The 19,838-nt window shown below is 43.1% G+C and overlaps 1 protein-coding gene across 1 annotated transcript in view; it reads left to right on the forward strand.

Annotated features, from left to right (window-relative positions):
• Positions 1 to 19,054, forward strand: part of foxo6b (forkhead box O6 b) — a 48,878-nt gene extending 29,824 nt beyond the window's left edge. Inside the window, 1 exon segment of the mRNA XM_020606415.1 lies at positions 14,927 to 19,054. Within this exon segment, the coding sequence (XP_020462071.1) occupies positions 14,927 to 16,630 (1,704 nt within the window). The 3' untranslated portion in view covers positions 16,631 to 19,054.
• Positions 19,055 to 19,838: the final 784 nt, after the last annotated feature.

Here is a 19,838-nt window from a genome sequence, read left to right on the forward strand (position 1 = left end):
AGGCGGCGGCCGCTCTGGCAGCAGCCATGCCAGGGGCTGGAGGGGCCAAATCTGAAGCCAGAGGCAACGGCCCTCTGCCTGGAGGAGGAGGGCTCATGGAGGAGATGAGTGCCCTGTTAGCAAGGAGGTAGCGACACATCATATATTACTCTTCGATTCAGTACGTCTCAAAATAGGCACTTGAGTCATATGAATGAATTTCAGATCTTGTTTCATATACTACAGAAAAGTGAAACTTGACACAGTTGCCATACAGTAGATTTAGCAAACCCCAATGTTGGTCGCAATGGATTTTGTTGTGCCACCTGAAGAATAAGTTCATGTACTCATCACTCTCACTATTCCTCAGTATTATGAGATGATATGTAGTAAAATCGTAATTTAAATGCACTTTGTTGCTGACAGAGAAGTATCACTGTAAGATCTAGAGAAATCTAAGGAATTTAGGTTTTAAAAATGTGGAGTTCAGGAGGAATTGTGTGGTCTGTGCTTTATGATATTAACATTAAACATGATGATATGTTTTTAAAAATAGCAACTGTTTTTCAGAAATAATTCTGGACTCTGTCTTACAGGAGAAGAATTGCAGAGAAGGGCTCATCACCTGAACCTGACCAGAGATCAGTAAGTACCATTAGATCCTTCTTGTAAGATGATGTCATGGGGTAGGACTGGATAAGTCTGACTTCTTCCTACTCCATTCAAGCATGTACTAGGTATAAGCACATTGATATTGGATTAGCATTTGTTGGATATGTGTAAAATTATGTGTGTTGACATATCAACTGTCTTTACATGTTTGAAAGAATAAATCAAATCAAATCAAATCAAATATCCCCCTCCAGCCCTTCAGTCCGCGCTCTGTTCTGCCTTCACTTTTCCTCCCCATCTCTTTCTTTCTCTGTCTACGATGGTCAGGTCTCATGGGGGAAGACAGTTGGCAGGATGCAAGCTTGCTGCTATGGCAACAGGAACCCTCCCTCTCCCTCAGGTCTCCTTAGCAACTAGTAGCTTGGCATTGTAGTAATGAACCAGCCCAGCATGCCATGCTAGCGAAGCACGAGATGTGTGTGTGTGTGTGTGTTCTGGTCTTAGTGTGTGTGCTTATGTGTCTTTGTGAGGGTGACATGCCCAGTGTCAGAGTGGGGTTTGTCTTCTGTTGTGATGTCAGTTAATAACAGAGGATTAGAAGTTATGTTAAATTAATGGCTTGCACATATGTATAGGCCAGCACTTTCCCCTCATGTCTTCTCTTCTCTTCTCTTGTCAGTTGAACTCATTTTCCCAGATTGCACTAAATGAAATGTACAGCTTTGTCCTGGAATAATGACAGGCAACACACATAGATGAAAGTGTCTTTTAAGTCCACATCCGATGACAGACATGTTTCTCTTAAAAGAAAATTTGAGTCCTCAAAAAGTGTGATAGTGTGAATTGGCAAAATTATTGTCTAGGAAAAAAATCAATCCTCAGTCCAGTTCTCGAGCTTTTGAGGAGTGTTTCCAAAGCTGGCCAAATAAATAATGGCCTAATTGAATCAAACGATACTGTGAAGTAGCTATTGTGGGGAATATGTGTGTATAACTCCCAGAAATTAGCTATCATTACTATTCCTGTCCAGCTTTGGTTTTTGAGTATGAGCACAAAAGCAGGCATCAGGTTACAGAGAAACAATTAAAGATGAAACTGATGATGATCCATTATGAACAGAGACACCACCCAAATTGCAGTGAAACATGATCCAAACAGATATGTGTATTCATTTTGTTTTGATAGCATGATGAGGAGTCCAGTGATATACTGAACCATGACAGTTTATGAAGGTTTGGAGTGGACTGTATTCCAGCCTGGTTCCAAATCTCTGAGTTGTGGCCCGCAGTTTCAGTTGAAATAGGTCTGGTGTTGTGCTCATTGCTGGCTGTCTTAACTTTGCTAGTCAAAGCTTTGTACAGAAAGTAGGATTAAGAATCATCCTCCTGAACCAGAACCTGGGAAATAACTATGGAAATATGGATAATTACAAACCCCAATTCGAATGCAGTTAGGACATTGTGTAAAACATAAATAAAAACAGAATACATTGACTTGCAAATCCTTTTTGACCCATATTTAATTGAATACACCACAAAGACAAGATATTTAATGTTCAGACTGATAAATTTAATTGTTTTTTGCAAATATTCACTCATTTTGAATTTGATGCCTGCAACACGTTTCAAAAGAGCTGGGACAGGGGCAACAAAAGACTGGGAAAGTTGACTATTGCTCAAAAAATGCCTGTTTGGAACATTCCACAGGTGAACAGGTTTATTGGAAACAGGTGAGCATCATGATTGGGTATAAAAGGAGCATCCCAAAAGGCTCAGTCATTCACAAGCAAGGATGGGGCACAGTTCACCACATTGTGAACAACTGCATGAGCAAATAGTCCAACAGCTTAAGAACAATGTTTCTCAATGTACAATTGCAAGGAATTTAGGTATTTCATCATTTACAGTCCATAATATCATCAAAGGTTTCAGAGAATCCAGAGAAATCTGGGACAGGGGTATTTTTACCACTGTGTTACATCACCTTTCCTTTTAACAACACTTAAGTGTTTGGGAACTGAGGACACTAACTGTTGAAGCTTTGTAGGTGGAATTCTTTCCCATTCTTGCTTGATGTATGACTTCAGTTGCTCAACAGTCTGGGGTTTGCGTTGTCATATTTTACACTTCATAATATAACTTCACATAACTTCAGTGGAATTGGGGTTTGTAGAAAAATGATGACAAGCATGAGTTGTCATTCAGGTCTCCATTTCCACTGTACTGACCATGAACTGACCATGAAATGCCTCTGCAGAGTGTTAATAGTCTTTTAAATTGTGGACAAAATTCAGTCCTCATTCCATGAAAAAATGCCTACTAATGTCCAGGTGAAGCTAATATGAAGCAGCACTAGAGTCAGTTAGCCAAATTGTATATTTCTAGTGTTTTGTCCCTGCAGCAAATCTCCATTCAAATACCATTAGCCCCTTGCCATATGTAGCTCAGGAAATACTGTCTGAAAAACACACAGTGTAAGGAAACTACCATGTTAGCTCTGACTGCTGAAACCTCGTATTGAAGGGAGTGATTATTCTGTAAATGGTAGGATACAAAGACCACAGTCATCATCCAGTGCAAAAATACATGCTGAAGTTCAGACGAAGCTAACACAAGGCTTCAGTGTCAGCATAGCAAGTTAATACAGTCCAGGAAAACAAAGATTCTAAGAGAACTGTAACTCTGAAAAATATTCACTCAGTCTGGCAACTGCAGACTGCTATAGCTTTGTATTGCCTTTTGATGAACATTAAAAAGTATTTTTGGATTGAATAAGAGATAGAGAGTCTACAGTTAATGGTTTTTTTCCACAACCACTATGGACAGAAGGAATCACTACAATGACCCGTAAGACTCTAAATGGCATGTACTTACAGGACCTTTTAAAGCAGTATATGTCTTCAATTATTATGAAAATGATAATAAAAAAGCAAATAGAAATCAGGTAACTGATGAACACAACATCAGATGGAAAGAATAATGTGAAACTCATTGGAATTTTAGTCTGACAGACTGATGATGCTCCCTGTTGAAGTAGGAAATTCACGTTGGTAGTGCAATACTTTAATCAAGCAATGGTATGGGAGCAAAGGTGCTCAAGTTCTGAATATTCAACAATACCTCCCTTTTCAAACAGCAATGAATATTCAGTACAAAGTTTTGAATAGTCATGGTCATGATGAAGTGGCTTTTCACTGCTACTTTGGAATAAATCAAACTAACCTGAGGTACACACACTTAAGAAAAGTTGATGACCTCTTCTTCAGGAGTCTGTTATTCATTCAAGCCTCCAGTGTTCTGTCTGGAAACCTCTCAAGATATGGATAAAAGGCCAAAGGTTGAACTCATTATTTAAACACAAGAGATGGTTGTTATTCCCTCAAAAGTCATGCAATGTTTGTGAGGATGTGCCTATCTCTCCAGTTCCTCAAGAGTCTAGCTGTTGTTGGTTTTTATTAATGCGCCATTCAGAACATCTCACCCTGTGTTTTTGCCAGTGTATCAGCTTCTGACTGTGGTTCGATGCATTTGTTGAAGGTGTTGTACAGCGCTGTGTGTGAATGGATGTGACAGCTGAGTGTTGAGGTGGGTAGTGCTCCCCTGAGACCTGATGGCAGGTGTGATCAGGGCTGTTTCTCAGCTTCTCCTTTGGCTCCCATAGGTGCCACGATGCTCCACCTGGCGTGTGAAAGTTCCCAGGGGGAGGATAGATATCACAGCCGTGGAGGTGACTCCTTTTATAATTGTGAGTCAAAGGGCGAGATGACAAAGTACATTCACTCTTGTTACTGTAACTGAAGAGTTTATTTGTATTTGTTTTGTTTTTAAAGTTTATTTACAGTCATTTTTATAAGCAGTGCATCAGAACCTGGCTGCATCAAATTTGTCGAGAATATGGTTAGTTATAATATTAAATGGGCCCTGCTTAATTAAAATTTGCTAATTAGCTGTTCAAACTAAGAATAAGTGGAACCATGTTTCTTTTTTAAATTAGCTATTAAGCTAGCTCACAAAGTTAGAAGCTAGCAAATAAGATTGGTAGCTGTTTGACTCATTTGCCACCCTTTTTACTTGTGAAGTTGCTTTCTAGGTAAAAAACCAATAACAAAACAACATAGGTGAACAATGGGGGCAAACATTTTAGTTCATAATAGCTGGAAAAGTAATAATGTTCTTTGAACTCTCAGCACAGTTCATAACATGAGCTACAGTAACATACCTTTTTTACATTGCATACTGTAGGAGCAGTAATTGGTTAATTTGGCAGATAACTTGTAGGTTTTTACCAAAGAAGGTTGAAAATACAAAGCAGAGAAACTTCACACTTATAAAAATCAAAAAGACAAGAGGTAGAAGGGAAATCCTTTGTTCATAAAACCTTTCCTAAACCTTTCCATCCTTCCTACCCAGCAAATTGACTAAACAGTACTTCTTCTAGCAAGACATAGTGGTGTTCCTTCTGTCCTGGAGATGGTGATGTTAGGAAGGCCAACAGGAAGGAAGGACTCCTGTCCTCTCTGGATCCATCAGGTTTCACAGAGCTGTTCGTGGCCTGAGAACTGGGCATTTCTGGCATGCAGGTAGGATTTTCCGATCCCCTGCCCCGCTTTCAGATGCTTTCAGATATTTTTATCTGCCCTGTTCTCCTGCCCCCGGGCTCTGTGCCTTCACTTGACTCCTTATGTCCATCCGTGGCCTCGACAGGCCAGCATCTCCAATTAGAGGGCATTCCACTGGGGATTGGGCTTGCTGTCCGCCCCTGACCCCTCCGGCTCTCTTCCCGTCTGCCTTTCTTAAGTTTGCCCCAGAGGATGCCTGGCTCCTTGTTTCTCCACCCGTCTTTTCTCTCCCTGTCTGCCTTGTTTCTCTGTCCCCCCCTTCCCGCCCCAAGCTTGTGGAGCTCCACAGGGAGTAAGGGCCAGTGAAAGGCCTTCTGTTGCCTGAGGGCTGGCTCTAGTCCCTCAGCTGTACTTTGAGGAGAAGCTAACTGGTGCACCTTTCAGGAGGCAGAATCAGACACTAACTCTGATCATATTGTCACACCTACTGCCAGTGTGCAACTGAAACTGGTGCTGCAAACACTGTCATTCATACTTAACAGTAAATGAGGATTCCTCAAAGATTTTTTTATTGATGAGGTTTTGTTGTTCTGTTCAAGTCTTCCAGCCTTGTTCTCAAGGTGTTCTTTATGTGTTCACAATAATGTTTTTTACATTCAGTATAATATAACGGAGAGTCTTATGAAGTGGCTGCTTACACTGCTGTTAGATGTCCTGCTGTGTGGTACATGGCTAAAGAGTCATCTTATGATGCATTTAGTACAATAAGTTAAACATTTTTAAAAGAAAGTATTTCAGTTATTGTTAAGGCTACTTTCTATACTGTGTCTGTCATCATGTTTTAAAGGTAGCGGTGCCACCACTGTTATAAAAGAGTGATTGCACATCTTTGTTGTAACTGATTGGTATGCGGTTGCTGGCTGTATACACAACTAAGTTATTGTGTCCCTTAAATGTTCCTTGCTACACTGCATTCCTCTTGTTGGTCTGACTTATTATTTTCCCCAATCCACCAAAAGAATGGCATCTTTTTTCCCAGCTTAGCCCCCACCCAAACCCGGCATACTCACACCTTCTCTAAACCCATTAATCCCTCAGCCTCCCACTTCTTTATTTCCCTTCAAAGAGACAAGCGCTGCCTGTGACATCAGTCACAGGAAGTGAATCTTTAGCGTTGACTAATTTCCATCGATTGCCTCCAGACAGGCTTAGCAGACGAGACCCATTCCCACACAGAGCTTGGCTGCTCTCATTTAAGTCTCCCCGCCTGCAGAAAACACTCCACAATGAACGCAGTCAGCGCTTTTATCTTCTCCCCTTCTCCTGCTTATTATCAAATAAATGCGTGGCATAGAGAGATACCCATTGACAGGACCGTGCATAATGACTCCTGGCTGTGTGAAATGGATTAATAAATAATGGTTGAGCAAGAGAAGAAAACGGCTTTGCCTAGTCCCACTACTTCTCAACAAGGCGGTGTAGAACAATCACCACAACACTCAGCGGGATAGTGCCGGACCATATGTGATGGAGCACCGCGTGGAATTTAAAACAAACCATCCTCTTGAAAGTGCCGTGCAATGTGTCATAAATTAGAGGTGGGCTCCTTAAAATGTGAAGCAGAAAGTGCTATAAAATCCTCTACATGATGTTCTATTGAGTCCGTTAAAAATTTTCTTCCAAGAGACTTCTTTCCTGTGAGGATAGAGAGGTAAAAGCAGCCTATAAAAATGTCCATGGGCAGAACTCCTCTGCAACCTGTTCCCTGTCTTGCTGCTGACAGAGCTGCAGCAGAGGGTAAATCAGTTTCCCTTTTTGCTTCTGCTTTCACACTCTCATGAGTATACCAACGACTCGAACACACATATCCTGCAGTTTCCATGTGTAAACTCAATTGAACAGGCACACACAGTTGAGCCTACGAACACCAAAAGCCTGCTCGTTTTTAACAAAGCATCCCCATCCCACCACTGTCAGTGACATATTGCTTAATTAATACTCTTGGCTTTGTGTATATTGACAGCTTTTTTTTTTCAAAATGGCAAGAGTAAAAGTGTTTCTGCTGCCTGCTCTGCACCAAAGGAGCTTAAAGAGGCTATGAAACCCAAAACAAGGCTGTGATAGTGAAGTGTAGTCTGACTGCCACCGTACCCCTGTGCCAAAGTAAGTCCATCTGAGACACAGGGTGAAAAGGCCTCAATCTCCTTAAAGCTAGATTAAGGAGCAGCTTGATCAAGGCATCTTAAGTGCTTCATTTTGGAATCTGGATCAATAGCTGCTAAGAAGAACTGAGCTAGGAGCCTCTATAGGTAGAGCTGATTGAATAGAGTCTGAGTTCTCAGAAGCCCCTTACAGCACAAGAACAGCTCCTACTGTATATCCTGCTGCATGTTTTTATTTTAGCTAGCCTGTTTGTTAGCATGTGAGAACCTGAGCTGGTAAACAGACCCTTTCTAACACTCAGGACTCTGGTGAAAAACATGTTTGCTACCAGTAGCGGTGACAACAGTAAGGCTGTGATGTGACATGCAAAGGGTCAATGAGGGCATATTTTGAAGACAAAACCTGTTGATGTTTGTCTTGGTCACCCAATAACTGTCCAACCATATAAGTCAATCAATGCCATGCCAACCCTCAGTGGCCATGATCTGACCAATCCCCACCTTGTCTCTGTGGTTTCAGGGTGAAACCCAGCTGAGGAGTGCCCAGAATTAAGCAGGATTAGCCTGGGATTGTCAGGGATTACTCAGGCTGGAGAGGGATTAAGTATGATTGTCAGTTTGGGGTGGGGTTGGGGGAAATGTGTATGTCTGTGTGTATGTTCACAGCAAGATGAACATGTGTCATATTGTGAAATATATGTGGTGGAATTTGTTTGTATGTGTTGTGCATGTGTACAGTATTGCCTGGACTGAAATATGCAGTGAGGTGTGGAAACCGTTTTCCCTCTGTGTTATGATAAGGTTCAGATATTTCTTAATATTAGTTGTGTAGAATGAATGTGGAGACTTTTCTCCACTCAGACACAAAGGTCCATTGAAAGACTTGCTAGAGAGACAGTAAGAGGGAAAAGGGTGCAATGGGTTACATCCTTCTTGTTGCTATGCAACAGAAACTGGATAATTTGCAATAGATGTAATTAGCGTTAGCTAGCTAACACAGAATAAAAAAGGGACAAGGGGGTTGAAAATAATAATAATCAAGAAAATGAGCCATGTCTATGTTATTGTTATGGTGAAATGAGGATGTGGGCACATGGTGTCATGCTGAAGAGAACGCACAGTTCCTGACATTTAAAAGCCTTTTTGAGACACGGTCTTCATAAAATCTAGGTACATGAGGTGGACAAAATAATAACAATTCCCAGCATAATGTAATCCACAGTCATAGAGGGAAATCAACCTCTCTTAGTCGGGCACAGTTTAAATACAATCTGAAACAAAAGATGTATTTCTTGAATGTCTAGTGTACTGGGCTGAATTCGGTTGTACAGATGTTCTCGCTTTTCTGTCCCTGTCCTGTGTGTTTAGTTTGGAATGCCAAGAGGAGTATGATAAAGGCACACTTCACCGGTTTTACACATGAATTTTTGTTTACTCATCATGGAAAGTGTTAAAAACAGCTGTGATTCTGGGAGGAGGTTCCCAAAGTCTGAAAAGCATCCCCGATGATGCCAGTCCCCAGCTCTGTGTTAGCACAGGTTTAAACTGTTGGAGTATTTCATGAGAATACATTTAAAAAAACAAACCATTTAGAGAAGGAGGCATGTGAGAACTACCACCAAATCCATTTAAACCACAGCAGAAACTTTATATTTTAGTCTACAGTAACAATACAATCCCAACCCAACCAATAACTTCAACTCCACTTATTTCATTTTATGTGAGGCTTCTCGCAGATAACATTTTAATTTTTATAATCAAGCGTGAGCTTTTAGGCTAGTTATAACTTATACGTTAAGAGATCCAGTTCTTTGACAACTGCACAAACTCTGCCTCTGGATGAAGACCATGCTAAATGATTAAAACCTCTGGAAAAACATTTCTAAGACTTTTATCTTAGAAAATGTTTTTTTGATGGTCCTATGAAACAGATCCGGTCCATCTTTTACCATCAGGACAGTTGAAAGAACACGTCATGCTGACTAAAGCCTAAAATGTAAACTCTAGCTGCCATTCTTTATCACTCAATATCTGTGTGCCTGTGACCTCCTTATAACGAAGAACACCCACAAATACATCACCCAGACTATCCCTTAGTCCTCCACCTCCAATTTCCCGAAAATACAGTCCTGTATCTCTTTTTTTGATAGCTTAAATCTTCACCTATCAACACAAAATATATGACAACAATATTCATTTTCTACACTTTGAGTTAGGATTGTGTGGTCAAACAATTACCAAGGTCTAGAATTAACTTTGGTGCTAACTATGGTCCACATCGTATTTTATAGTTACTATACTAAAATGTTTGTAATGCAGTGCAATGTACAGTAGTTCAAACTCATACTGCCCTGCCACTGTTAGTATTTACAATCATACTCTACACTGACCAGTATATTCAAACTAGTCATAAATTGTTGCCTGGCATTTTGGAAAGAAAAAAAAAGAATACTGTGTGTAGAGAGATCTGTGTGTCCACGGGCCATTAGCTAGCCAGTGAGTCAGGGGATCCCCTGACTCAGTGAAGGCAGCAGTGTGTTGGGGTCAAACGCAGTCACTATTTGTGTGTAATGTACAGTAGTGGAGCTGGATACAGTGCAGTGTGTTCCCCGTAGATGGACTGGATGGATGTGAGGACAGATCCAGTCACTGTTCTCATTGCAACAGTTCATCTCCTCAAGCACTATCAGAAAGGCAAAAGGCTGAGAGCTGGGGGAACAGGTTTCTCCACTTAAGAATCAGTCTCTTTGACAAGTCAGTATATACAGTGAGCCAGGGACTGGTAGCTGTTTGCCGTGGAGGCCTGAGGGTGCAGGCTTCTTTCCAACCAAAGGCTATGCCAGAGGATTGAAGTGTTCAGCGCCTCCACTTTGGCGGCTCATGTCTCCTGGTATATGGCCTTTGATTGCAATAATAACCTGGAGACTTTTCTCCTTTCCACTGCATGTGATGGTCCAGTTCTGAAACACAGTCATGATGATTTACTGGATGCACAATGGTCTCCAGATCATTAAAGTAATAATAAAGAGGTTCTATCATTTTTTCATTTTGTTTTCTTGGTATGGTTTTGTCCTTACTGTTGCATTTGCCAGGGACCTGTTCCATACAAGTCTGGGTCAGCTGTGTTTTGATTAAGTCTGGCTCCCACTGCATGTGTACCTCTGCTCTCAGTATGCAGTATCTTTACTAGCTGATGCTGCAGACAGGTAGGCTAATTGTTTCTTCAGCTGTAGTGACAGGTTCCACTTTCCCCACTTTTTTTGCCAGCAGGTTATTATGAACAACAGTATCGTGTTAAAGATAGGTGAGACAAGCAAAGGAGGAAGTTAGGTGATGTAATACATAAGGAATAAAGTTTGTGTTAGGAGGAGGTTGGGATGGTGGATGGGTCAGAAAACACAGGACTTTATCAAAAGGGGATTGGTGTTTGATTCCAGTGTGAAACATTGATGACCATTCCACAACCTTAGCCATGTGTTTAATATTGTAACCATGATGACAAAGGTCATTTTATCACACACCACTAACTTTCACTAAACCTGACCAAGTTGTTTTTGTGCCAAAACCCAAGTTATGTAATCATGTTTATGATCATTTCCATGATGAAGAAGGTCTGGTACACTTGATGGAACAGTTGTTTGGAGCTATTGACTGTTACTGTGACAGCAGGCTTGGTATGTAGGCCACTGGAAGGGTACTATGGACTATATACAGTATAGGTAGCTACAAAGGACATGCAGTATATTGTTGTCTAGGTTGGAGAACTTGTGGGAAAAGCTACTTTATTAAACGTTTGGAACATTTGATGATAAGGGTTAAATAATAACTACCCACACTGGCTGTCTGAAGGAGGGAATGTGTAGGAGGTAGGAGGTCTCAGTGTCCAACAATATGTTGACATATTCAAGCAGCACCATAATTCATACAAATGCAGTTTGTCACTTGAAAAAGATCTGATATTTTTGGACATTTACTGAAATGACTGATGCTGTTAATTTTCTTGCGACACAGAAAAAGAAGCCAAGAATCAGTTTGATCTGAGGTAACTTACTGTATCCGCCATTAAAACAAAACAACAACAACAAAACAATTTGTACTCATTTTGGTGGGTTTATAGGGTCAACAGCACAGAGACAGGACACCACTGATGCCAGCATATAAATGAAGCTGAAACACCAATTAAATTTACCCATAATACCTTAAATAAGCCAAGAATGACTTGGTGGGAATGGGAAGATGGTGTTTTGCTGCAAGATGCAACTTACATTACAAGAAATGGGTTATGGCAAGGAACATTATTTGTTCTATCTATTAAACAGAGTCAGAGCAGTACCACTCCAAACTTGATTTAATAATGTGTATTAGCTTGCTATTGGTAGAATGATTTGAGAAAGGTGTCCCTGTTATTCAGCATGTCCTTACTGATATAAATGGAATTGAAACACCTCTCAGTATATGGCAATACAGTTCAACAATGCCACAAACTACACCGTCCAAAGTGATCATACACAAAATTTCTCTTTGCAATCTATTATAAGTGGATGGGGCAGAGAAGATAAAGGCTTTTTCCCATCTGTGTCTGAACAAATATGTACGTTGTGCTCTAAGAGTATTAAAGGATGAGGAGCTCCATGAAATAAGTCTGCAACACTATGGAGAAAATTTATACACAATGGCTTTACGAATAAAAATGTACCAACAACTCAAATGACACATACAGAGAGTTGACCAGCGTGTTTTGGAGTACATAGCACAATGATTGGTGAATGGTTTTAAGTTAGTAACTAATCTTAGAAAGAAGAAATTAAACATATCCTCTGCATGCGTTTCTCAACACAGTTAAGATTAATGTAATTTTATTTTGGATAAATTGTGCACTGGGTGTCCATAACCTGATGTCGGTCACTTGTTTGTGTGTCAGGTTTAAAGAACTCTAGAGGCCTCTTACAATTCCATTTGTCTTTTGCTAAATTGTTGATGGTCTATTGGACCTTTATTGCTCTCCTGTGTTCAAACACTTGGACTGTCAGTCAGAAATATTTGGACATATAAACTGTAACATTAGATGTTGAGTGCCAGGACCAAATTTTCACCATTAGCAGTTTCAGTACAAAAATGCTCCTCTAAGCCTCTAAAGAATGTCAGTTCAATCTTATTAAATACAGAAGACAATTTAGAGAGCTGCCACATTATAGTGTTTTAGAATGTATAAGCAGGTGAATGAAGAATACTGGTGGTATAATTGTTACGCTGGTAGTTGTACAGAAGCTCTCTCTCTCTCCACACACACACGCACACTCGACTGCTAATCATAGCTTGGTACAGGTAGTGAGGTGCTGGGACTACTGGTGATTGAGCCTCCCCTGTGGATTGGAAGCAGGAATCTGACAGACTCAGATAAAAGGCTGTTTGGAGTTGCCTGCAGCATCAAACAGCATCAGCCGCCTCCCCTCCTTCCCACCATCACCTCCCCTCTCTTCATTTCTCCCTCTTTTGGTTTACTCTGTTGCCATGGTGACGCCCAGCCAGAGCTGTCACGTTGTGGAGGAACCTGTCAGGGCGCCGCTCTGAGATCACCTGATGCGGGGCGCCTCCACCGGTGGCCTCTTTCACACGCCGTCATCGTTCAATTTGGCTTTGATTAAGTCTGCTCGCTGTAGCGTACTGTGGTGGAGAAGTGCCTTCAGTCTAATTCGTCATCGAGCGTTGAGTTTGTTCAATTTTGCCAACCTGGTGTTTTGAACAACAGAACCCCCAAATCCCCCCCCCATAAATCTCTTCTATCTAATTTCCACATTTGTGAAGAGACTCTAGTCAAAGCAATGTGATTTGAGTGGAGGATGTGATGAAATTACTTGTTAGGAGTAATGCTGAGGGGATGAGTGCATGTGGAGGGGGCTTTGCTGTGTGAATGAGAATAGTGGTAGGTAGGATACAAGACTGATTTGAAACCCACTTAAAGCTGAATTCCCCCTGTAAACATTTTGCGAGAAACCTATTACCTGCTGTTCTGGATGCTGTGCTTTTCATAAGATGCTGCAACAACAAAGAGCCGTCACCTCTTTTAGCTGGATGTCAGTTTTGCAGCCATGCAGCTCTGTATGCTGCCAGATTGGAGGGGGTACATATGCTGACTGTATGGATTGCGTTGAAGGGTGAAATGTAAGCTGGCCCCCCTACTGAACACAGATTTGCATCTCCTGCTATTTGTTTTCGATATTTTGCTCAGCTTTCAGTGTGAATGGATGAATGAAAGATGGGAGAGGGGGGAGGATAGAAGTTGTGTAAGGTGAGAGGGAGAGAATGAGCAATGTTGTGATCAAGAGATGCTGGGACAGAGAGGGAGATGAATGGGGCTGAGAGCAGGAAAATTGAACAGGAGGCGGGGAGTGAATGAAGATAGAGAATGGCTCGAGATATCAGGAGACAGAGATTGTGAGCTATGTGCAGGTAATAAACAAGGCAGAAATAGATAGATATCTCCAGAGAGGAAAAAGAAAAGTGTGTGATTACGTGCATGGGGTAGAGGGTGGAGGCTGGGGTTTTGGGGGGGGTTGTTGATTCACAAGAAAAAGAAGGTAAAAAAGAGGGAAAGAAGAAGGAAGGAAAGCTGGAGAGAGTGTGAATAATGACACAAGCAGGAAAGATTTGGACGAACATGCTGTGCTTAGACTAACTTGGCCAACTGAGATAATGTGATGATGTGTATCCCTGCTAAACTCTGCTTTAGGCAGGCTTAGATCTCATCAACTCAGTCCAGGTTGGCACCGACTGCAAATGTTGCTGCTGTGGAGCTCTGGATTAACTATACAGCTGTCATTCAGGCACTTAAACAGGGGTTTGGAGAGGCTTATGTTACCCCCCCTGAAAAAACAAAACATAACACACACTCCACCACTCCACACCTACCTACCAGTTGTCACTTCCATCCCCCTTCACCAATACTCGTAGGAGGACTTTGTAAATAGGACTGTTTGCTATCATTGCCTACAGTCATGTTAATAGTGCCGCGACTTTAAAAGAGGTTAAATGAGCATGTCCCCCCATTTACTTTCCTTCTTTCTTATTTCAAGCCTGTGGATGAGTGTTTCTTTTTTTCATTCTAGTGCTCTTCCACATCTTCTCCTGCCAAAATCATGCCTCCCCCTCCTTTTCTCTCACTCTCTGCCTTTCTTCTCGTCTCTGGCTGGATCTCTGGCTCACATATTTGGAGGCCTGCAATCGATATGGGCTGTCTGTGATTGGGTTGCCTCGTATGATTCATTTCTGTAACCTTGGTGATGGTTTGATGTGGAGGCTGCACCCATGTCCATATTATGACTCAGTGAGCGCGTGGAGAGGAGAGGCTGGTCAGGGGAGGTATCGATTGGTCCTTCATTCTCCCTGCCCTCTTTGCTTTCTCCTCTGTCTCCCTCTTTATTCATACTTTCTCTCACTTGCTGTGTAGCCTTGATAGTTTGGCTATAATTTGAAATGACTTTGTGTTTTCAAGAAATAATTTAATTGTAAATGTTCCCTTGGGTGTTAATGTTTATCTCTTTCTTTCTCTCTCTCTTCTGTGCCCTTTACTCCCCTTCTTCCACCATCTCTTTCCCATCTTTCTTTTTTGTTCCAGAACTCAATCAGACACAATCTGTCCCTACACAGTCGCTTCATCCGGGTGCAAAATGAAGGGACAGGGAAAAGTTCCTGGTGGATGCTGAACCCAGAAGGCGGGAAGATGGGAAAGGGACCTAGACGGCGTGCAGCCTCTATAGACAATGGCATCCGCTACCTGAAGACCAAGGGTCGGATCAGTCGGAAGAGAGCAGGGGCCATAGGTCTAGGACGGGGACAAGGTCAAGGTGGTGGACCTGCATTGCAAGGTTCCCCGGAGCATGGCAGTCCAGCAGGTAAAGGAGGCGTGGGCATGGGAGGTGAGGAGTATGACACCTGGACAGATATCCATTCCCGCACCTCCTCCTCTGCATCCACGCTGAGCGGCTGCCTGTCCCCGATCTTGGCTGAGACAGAGGCTGATGAACCAGAGGAGGGTGGGCTGTCCTGTTCAGCCTCCCCTCGACTCTACCCCAGCCCCACCAGCACACGCTCCCCAGCCCTGGGTAGTGGGGGTCACTGCCCCACTGTGGAGCTGCCCCAGCTGACCGACCTGACTGGGGCTATCAGTCTAGATGAGAGTGGCGCCCCCCAGCCACCACAAATCAAATGCAATGGTTATCCCTATGTGCCTGGGCCTAAGGCAGAGGGTTCCTACTGCGGGCCCATGTACGGACAGCCTTCTATGGGCATGCTCCGGCACCACACTCCCATGGAGACCATCCAGGAGAACAAGCCAGTCAGTTTCCAGCACCCACTGAGGGGCTACTCAGAGAACAATGCCCTGCAGAGTCTGCTTACTGGGGGTCCTTCGTACTGCAGCAAAGACACAGTGCTAGGCCAGGGACGGGAAACACGCACTCTCATGACACAGGGAACCAATGGTATTCACAGTCACAATCAAAATCACAGCCACAATCATAACCACGATCACAGCCAGGAGCATGCTCACAGTCTCAGTCTACACAATGGCCATGCCTCAGTCCATGACCAGAGCACAACCCACCATCAGAACCACAATCAGGGTCACAAACGTCAAGCCAGCCTTGACTACAGCCACAGCCACAAGCCCCTCCCTCCCCATGACTATAGTGCAAGTCACGAGCATGGTAACAAAGTAAACACCAGCCATGAACACAACCCTCGCTCCAGCCAGAGCCACATGCACAGCCACAACCCCCACAACCCTATGCACAGTGGGCCTCACCCACAGGCCCTCTCCCCCCGGGTTAGCACTGACATCCTGCAGCCCTACAGCCTCAAAACCTCAAACCACTATGGGCCCCGATCCCAGCTTCCAACATCACCGTCCCTGCCACCCAACCCCGCCACTGTAATGGACGTCCCCCAGGACCCCTGCCGTCTGGCGTCTGCGCCTCATCCCCGTCACCAGCCTTACTCAGGAGCTCACCATCAGGGTATGACTGACTCCTGGCATGGCTACTTCCACAACAACCAGCAGTCGGGGAATGCTGGTTACCAGGGGCAACAGCACAACTCCCACAGTAGAATGGCTGCCAACCTGGAGATGGAGAACATCCCTAATAACCTAGACTGTGATGTAGACTCCATCCTGCTCAATGACTTTATGGACACGGAGAGCATGGATTTCAACTTCGACGGCTCTCTGTCCCAAGGTGTGAGCATGGGGATGGGCATGAGCCTAGGGGCCTTTGCTTGCCCTCCACCGGCACACAGCAACCAGAGCTGGGTGCCAGGATGAACCCAGACCCAAGGGTTTGGATAGACCATGACCTGAAAGCTCACCCACCGGGCCAGGCTGCTGGTGGGCTGTACCCTTGGACTGACTGACTGTGATTCTGTGTCTCTGAGACTGTAGAACAAAATACGCATTGTCATTTTGTTTCCTGCGGGACTCCCTACACCCCCACATCCTACCCTTCCTCTCTCCTCCCCTGTTTTTAAAATCTTATGACTCCATATTGAACCTGCCCCAGAGAGCCCACTGCTACCGCCCTCTCTTCTTCACGCCCTTCAGTTTTTTTGTTTTGCTTTTATGCACTCCCCCCTATCTCATTCTGCCTGTCCTATGCTCTCAAGCACTTTACACCCACCCTTTCATACAGATGCAGTAACACAAAGACCAGGCAAAGTCATGTTGTGTGTTGGCTTAAGTTTAATGTATGCAATCCACTCTACAGTATTATCTCTTCCTACAAAGGAGGTGTTGTTTTTGACTTGAGAACATGATCAAACAGCTGCATAAATATCTTTCAGTGTAGAGGTGCTCTCAGATTTGGGGTTAAAAGGCAGGGGAGGCATTGAGATTTAAGAAAGAAGGTTTTTAGAAAAAGGGAATAAGAAGTAAAGGGAGCTACAGGGCCAGTGTGACTTCTCTCCCTGGTGGACAGTGGCAGTCCCTGTTCATTTTGGTGCAGGAGGACAGGCATCCGCTGAGCAACCATCAACACCACTCCACTGAAATGCAATGTCCCTTCTTTAATCTCCAAAGTAATGCCAGAGTGATGCATCGCTATTGCAAATCTAATGCACCACTCTGTGTTTTTTCAACCCCCTCGCTCCCTCTTCAACTCCGGACACACTGGCTTAATGTGTTTTGGTGAAAGTGATGATTAAAGTCACTCTGCACTCAATAGCGGAGGGATTGAAAGTTGAGGGGTGGGAGGGGGGCATTGAGGGGAGCTGATAGGAGAAGTGAAATGCAAATATTCCCTCTGTGCCTCTTCCTCTCCATTTTGTGGATTTATGTAGCTTTCCTCATAATGAAATAAGCAACGATCAGAGCCTGCTGTACATCCTGAGGAGCTCTGCTATTGGCCTACACTGGGCTGCCTCAGCATGGCTCCTTCACCGGCTGACCCCAGAACAGCTTAGCGAGCAGTTGTGGTCAAGCCAGGATGTTGATGGAGCTGCCATCCTCAGACCTTAGCCAACCTTGTCTAATTCACTAGCACCCAGGTTCAGGCCTACTATGTGCTTTTACTCCTGTGGACTGCACACTGATGAACAGCGTCAGCAGATTACTATTTGGTGCTATCTCTTCTTTCCAGGCTCCCTCCTATCGTGCCGCCCCATCCCGAGGTTACTCGGAGGGTAAACAAGAGTAATTAACCGCCAAACAAGATGGATGATTTATGCAAGTGTGTGTATTCCTTCATTGGCACAAAGTCATAATTCTTCCCCTACCAAGCACAAGGAGGGCGATTTTTGTGAGGTGGTGCCCAGCGACAAGGTAAAGTGGCTGGCAAGCGGCGTGCTTACAGCGTCCTTCAGGTCCTTCAAGCATCCCCTTTTATAAGCGTCCCCTACCATGTCCTGGCCATAGCTTTACTTTATTGTTGTCTTCTCTTGTGCTTGTTCTGTGATTGTGCAGTTGTCTGTCCTGTTTCAAAACATCGTGGATAGGAGCTTTCATATGCATTTTATTTTCTTCATTCCCAGAAGGAAGCAGATGGGGGTGGGGGTGGGGGCACCTGTCCCACTCAAGATAGAGCGAACAAGAACAAGAGAGAAGAAAGGTAAGGTTGACAGATAGAGCATGTGACTGAATGGGAGAGAGGTAGCTAGATGAGTAGGCACGATCCTGGAGAGATTTTCCAGCTCGGTAGCTTTCTGTGGAATTGGCTGTTTGAATCAGGCCAAATGTCAAGTGCTACTCAGCCAGCCAGCGAGCTTTGACCAGAAAGCCACTTCTCCCTCCTGATCAAGGACAATGACAGGTATTTCCATACACATTTCTTTTTCTTTCTTCTTTCCTTTTCATGAGTCAAGATGGCCCATTGTTGTAACCCAACTGTAATTTGTTCTCTAGCCTATGTGCACTTGTGCGTCAAGCTTCTCGTGGGTGTGTGAGAGTGTGTGTGTGTGCGTGTCGCACAGTGATGTACAAGAACTGATTAAGGGAGTACCAGTAACTTGCCCTGGTATCGTCCATGCCTGGCTGAGTGCAGCATACATAATATACTGTATACAGTACAGTTTATATTTATTGGTTAGGACAACGCTCAGACCCTTCACTGCTTTGTCTCCTTGATGACAAATAGGCAGAATGCTATTTCAGTTTGACTGCATTTCATTGATTCATACATAATCTATATTGACAAAATTGTATTATAATTTTTTTGCAAATATCATTTTCTTTTTCTAAAATGATGTATCTGCTCATCTGGTGACTGTAAAATAAAAACAAATAAGAAAATAAATGTTTTTTGTGTTATTTGCATACACACTCAGGTGTGCACTGCTGTGTGATGGAAACCGTGTCTGTTTTGTATATAAATGTGTCAGTATTTATGAAAAGCAATTTGTTTTATGGTTAGGTCACATACACTGAAGTCAGTTCTAGTAATTAAGTCACAAATTCATACAGTAAAATCATAAAGTTAATATAATAATAATAAATTTGCAGTTTTGAAGTAAAACAAAAACAGGCATTAGGCAAATTATGTGCAAACATAAATAAAAAAAAATGTGAGAAGAGGTCAAGCTAATTCCAGAAATTGCCAAGGAATAGACGGACATAACAGAGAATCTGCTTTACTAACTTGGGTGTTATTTTTGTAGTTTAGGTCAACCTCCTGTGGCAGTAACTATAACATTATACCAACCTATATGGAATTCTTCAAGCTCAGTAACAGTGCTAGAGCGACAGAGATAGAAACTCAAGCTGAGCTTTAAACGCTAGCAGATTCACCACCACATGTAAGTCACTTTATTTGGAGGTAAAGCTGAAAGTGAACAAAAGTAAAATCAGAAATAGTTCCTCGTTGCGCAGGAAAATGTAACCTGCAAAACTACTTTTTCAGCTTTTGTTTCCTCCTTCAGTTTGACTAACTTTGTTTAAAGCCTGTTTGATCATGTGACTGCTCATTGTTCTTGCCCCATCTGACTTCTTCTCACCAATGACCCCATTGTTCCTTAGCAATCTTAACTTAGTGAGCACAACATTA

Source organism: Monopterus albus, unplaced genomic scaffold (genome assembly GCF_001952655.1).
Source record: "Monopterus albus unplaced genomic scaffold, M_albus_1.0 scaffold77.1, whole genome shotgun sequence".
Classification (NCBI taxonomy): Eukaryota; Metazoa; Chordata; class Actinopteri; order Synbranchiformes; family Synbranchidae; genus Monopterus; species Monopterus albus.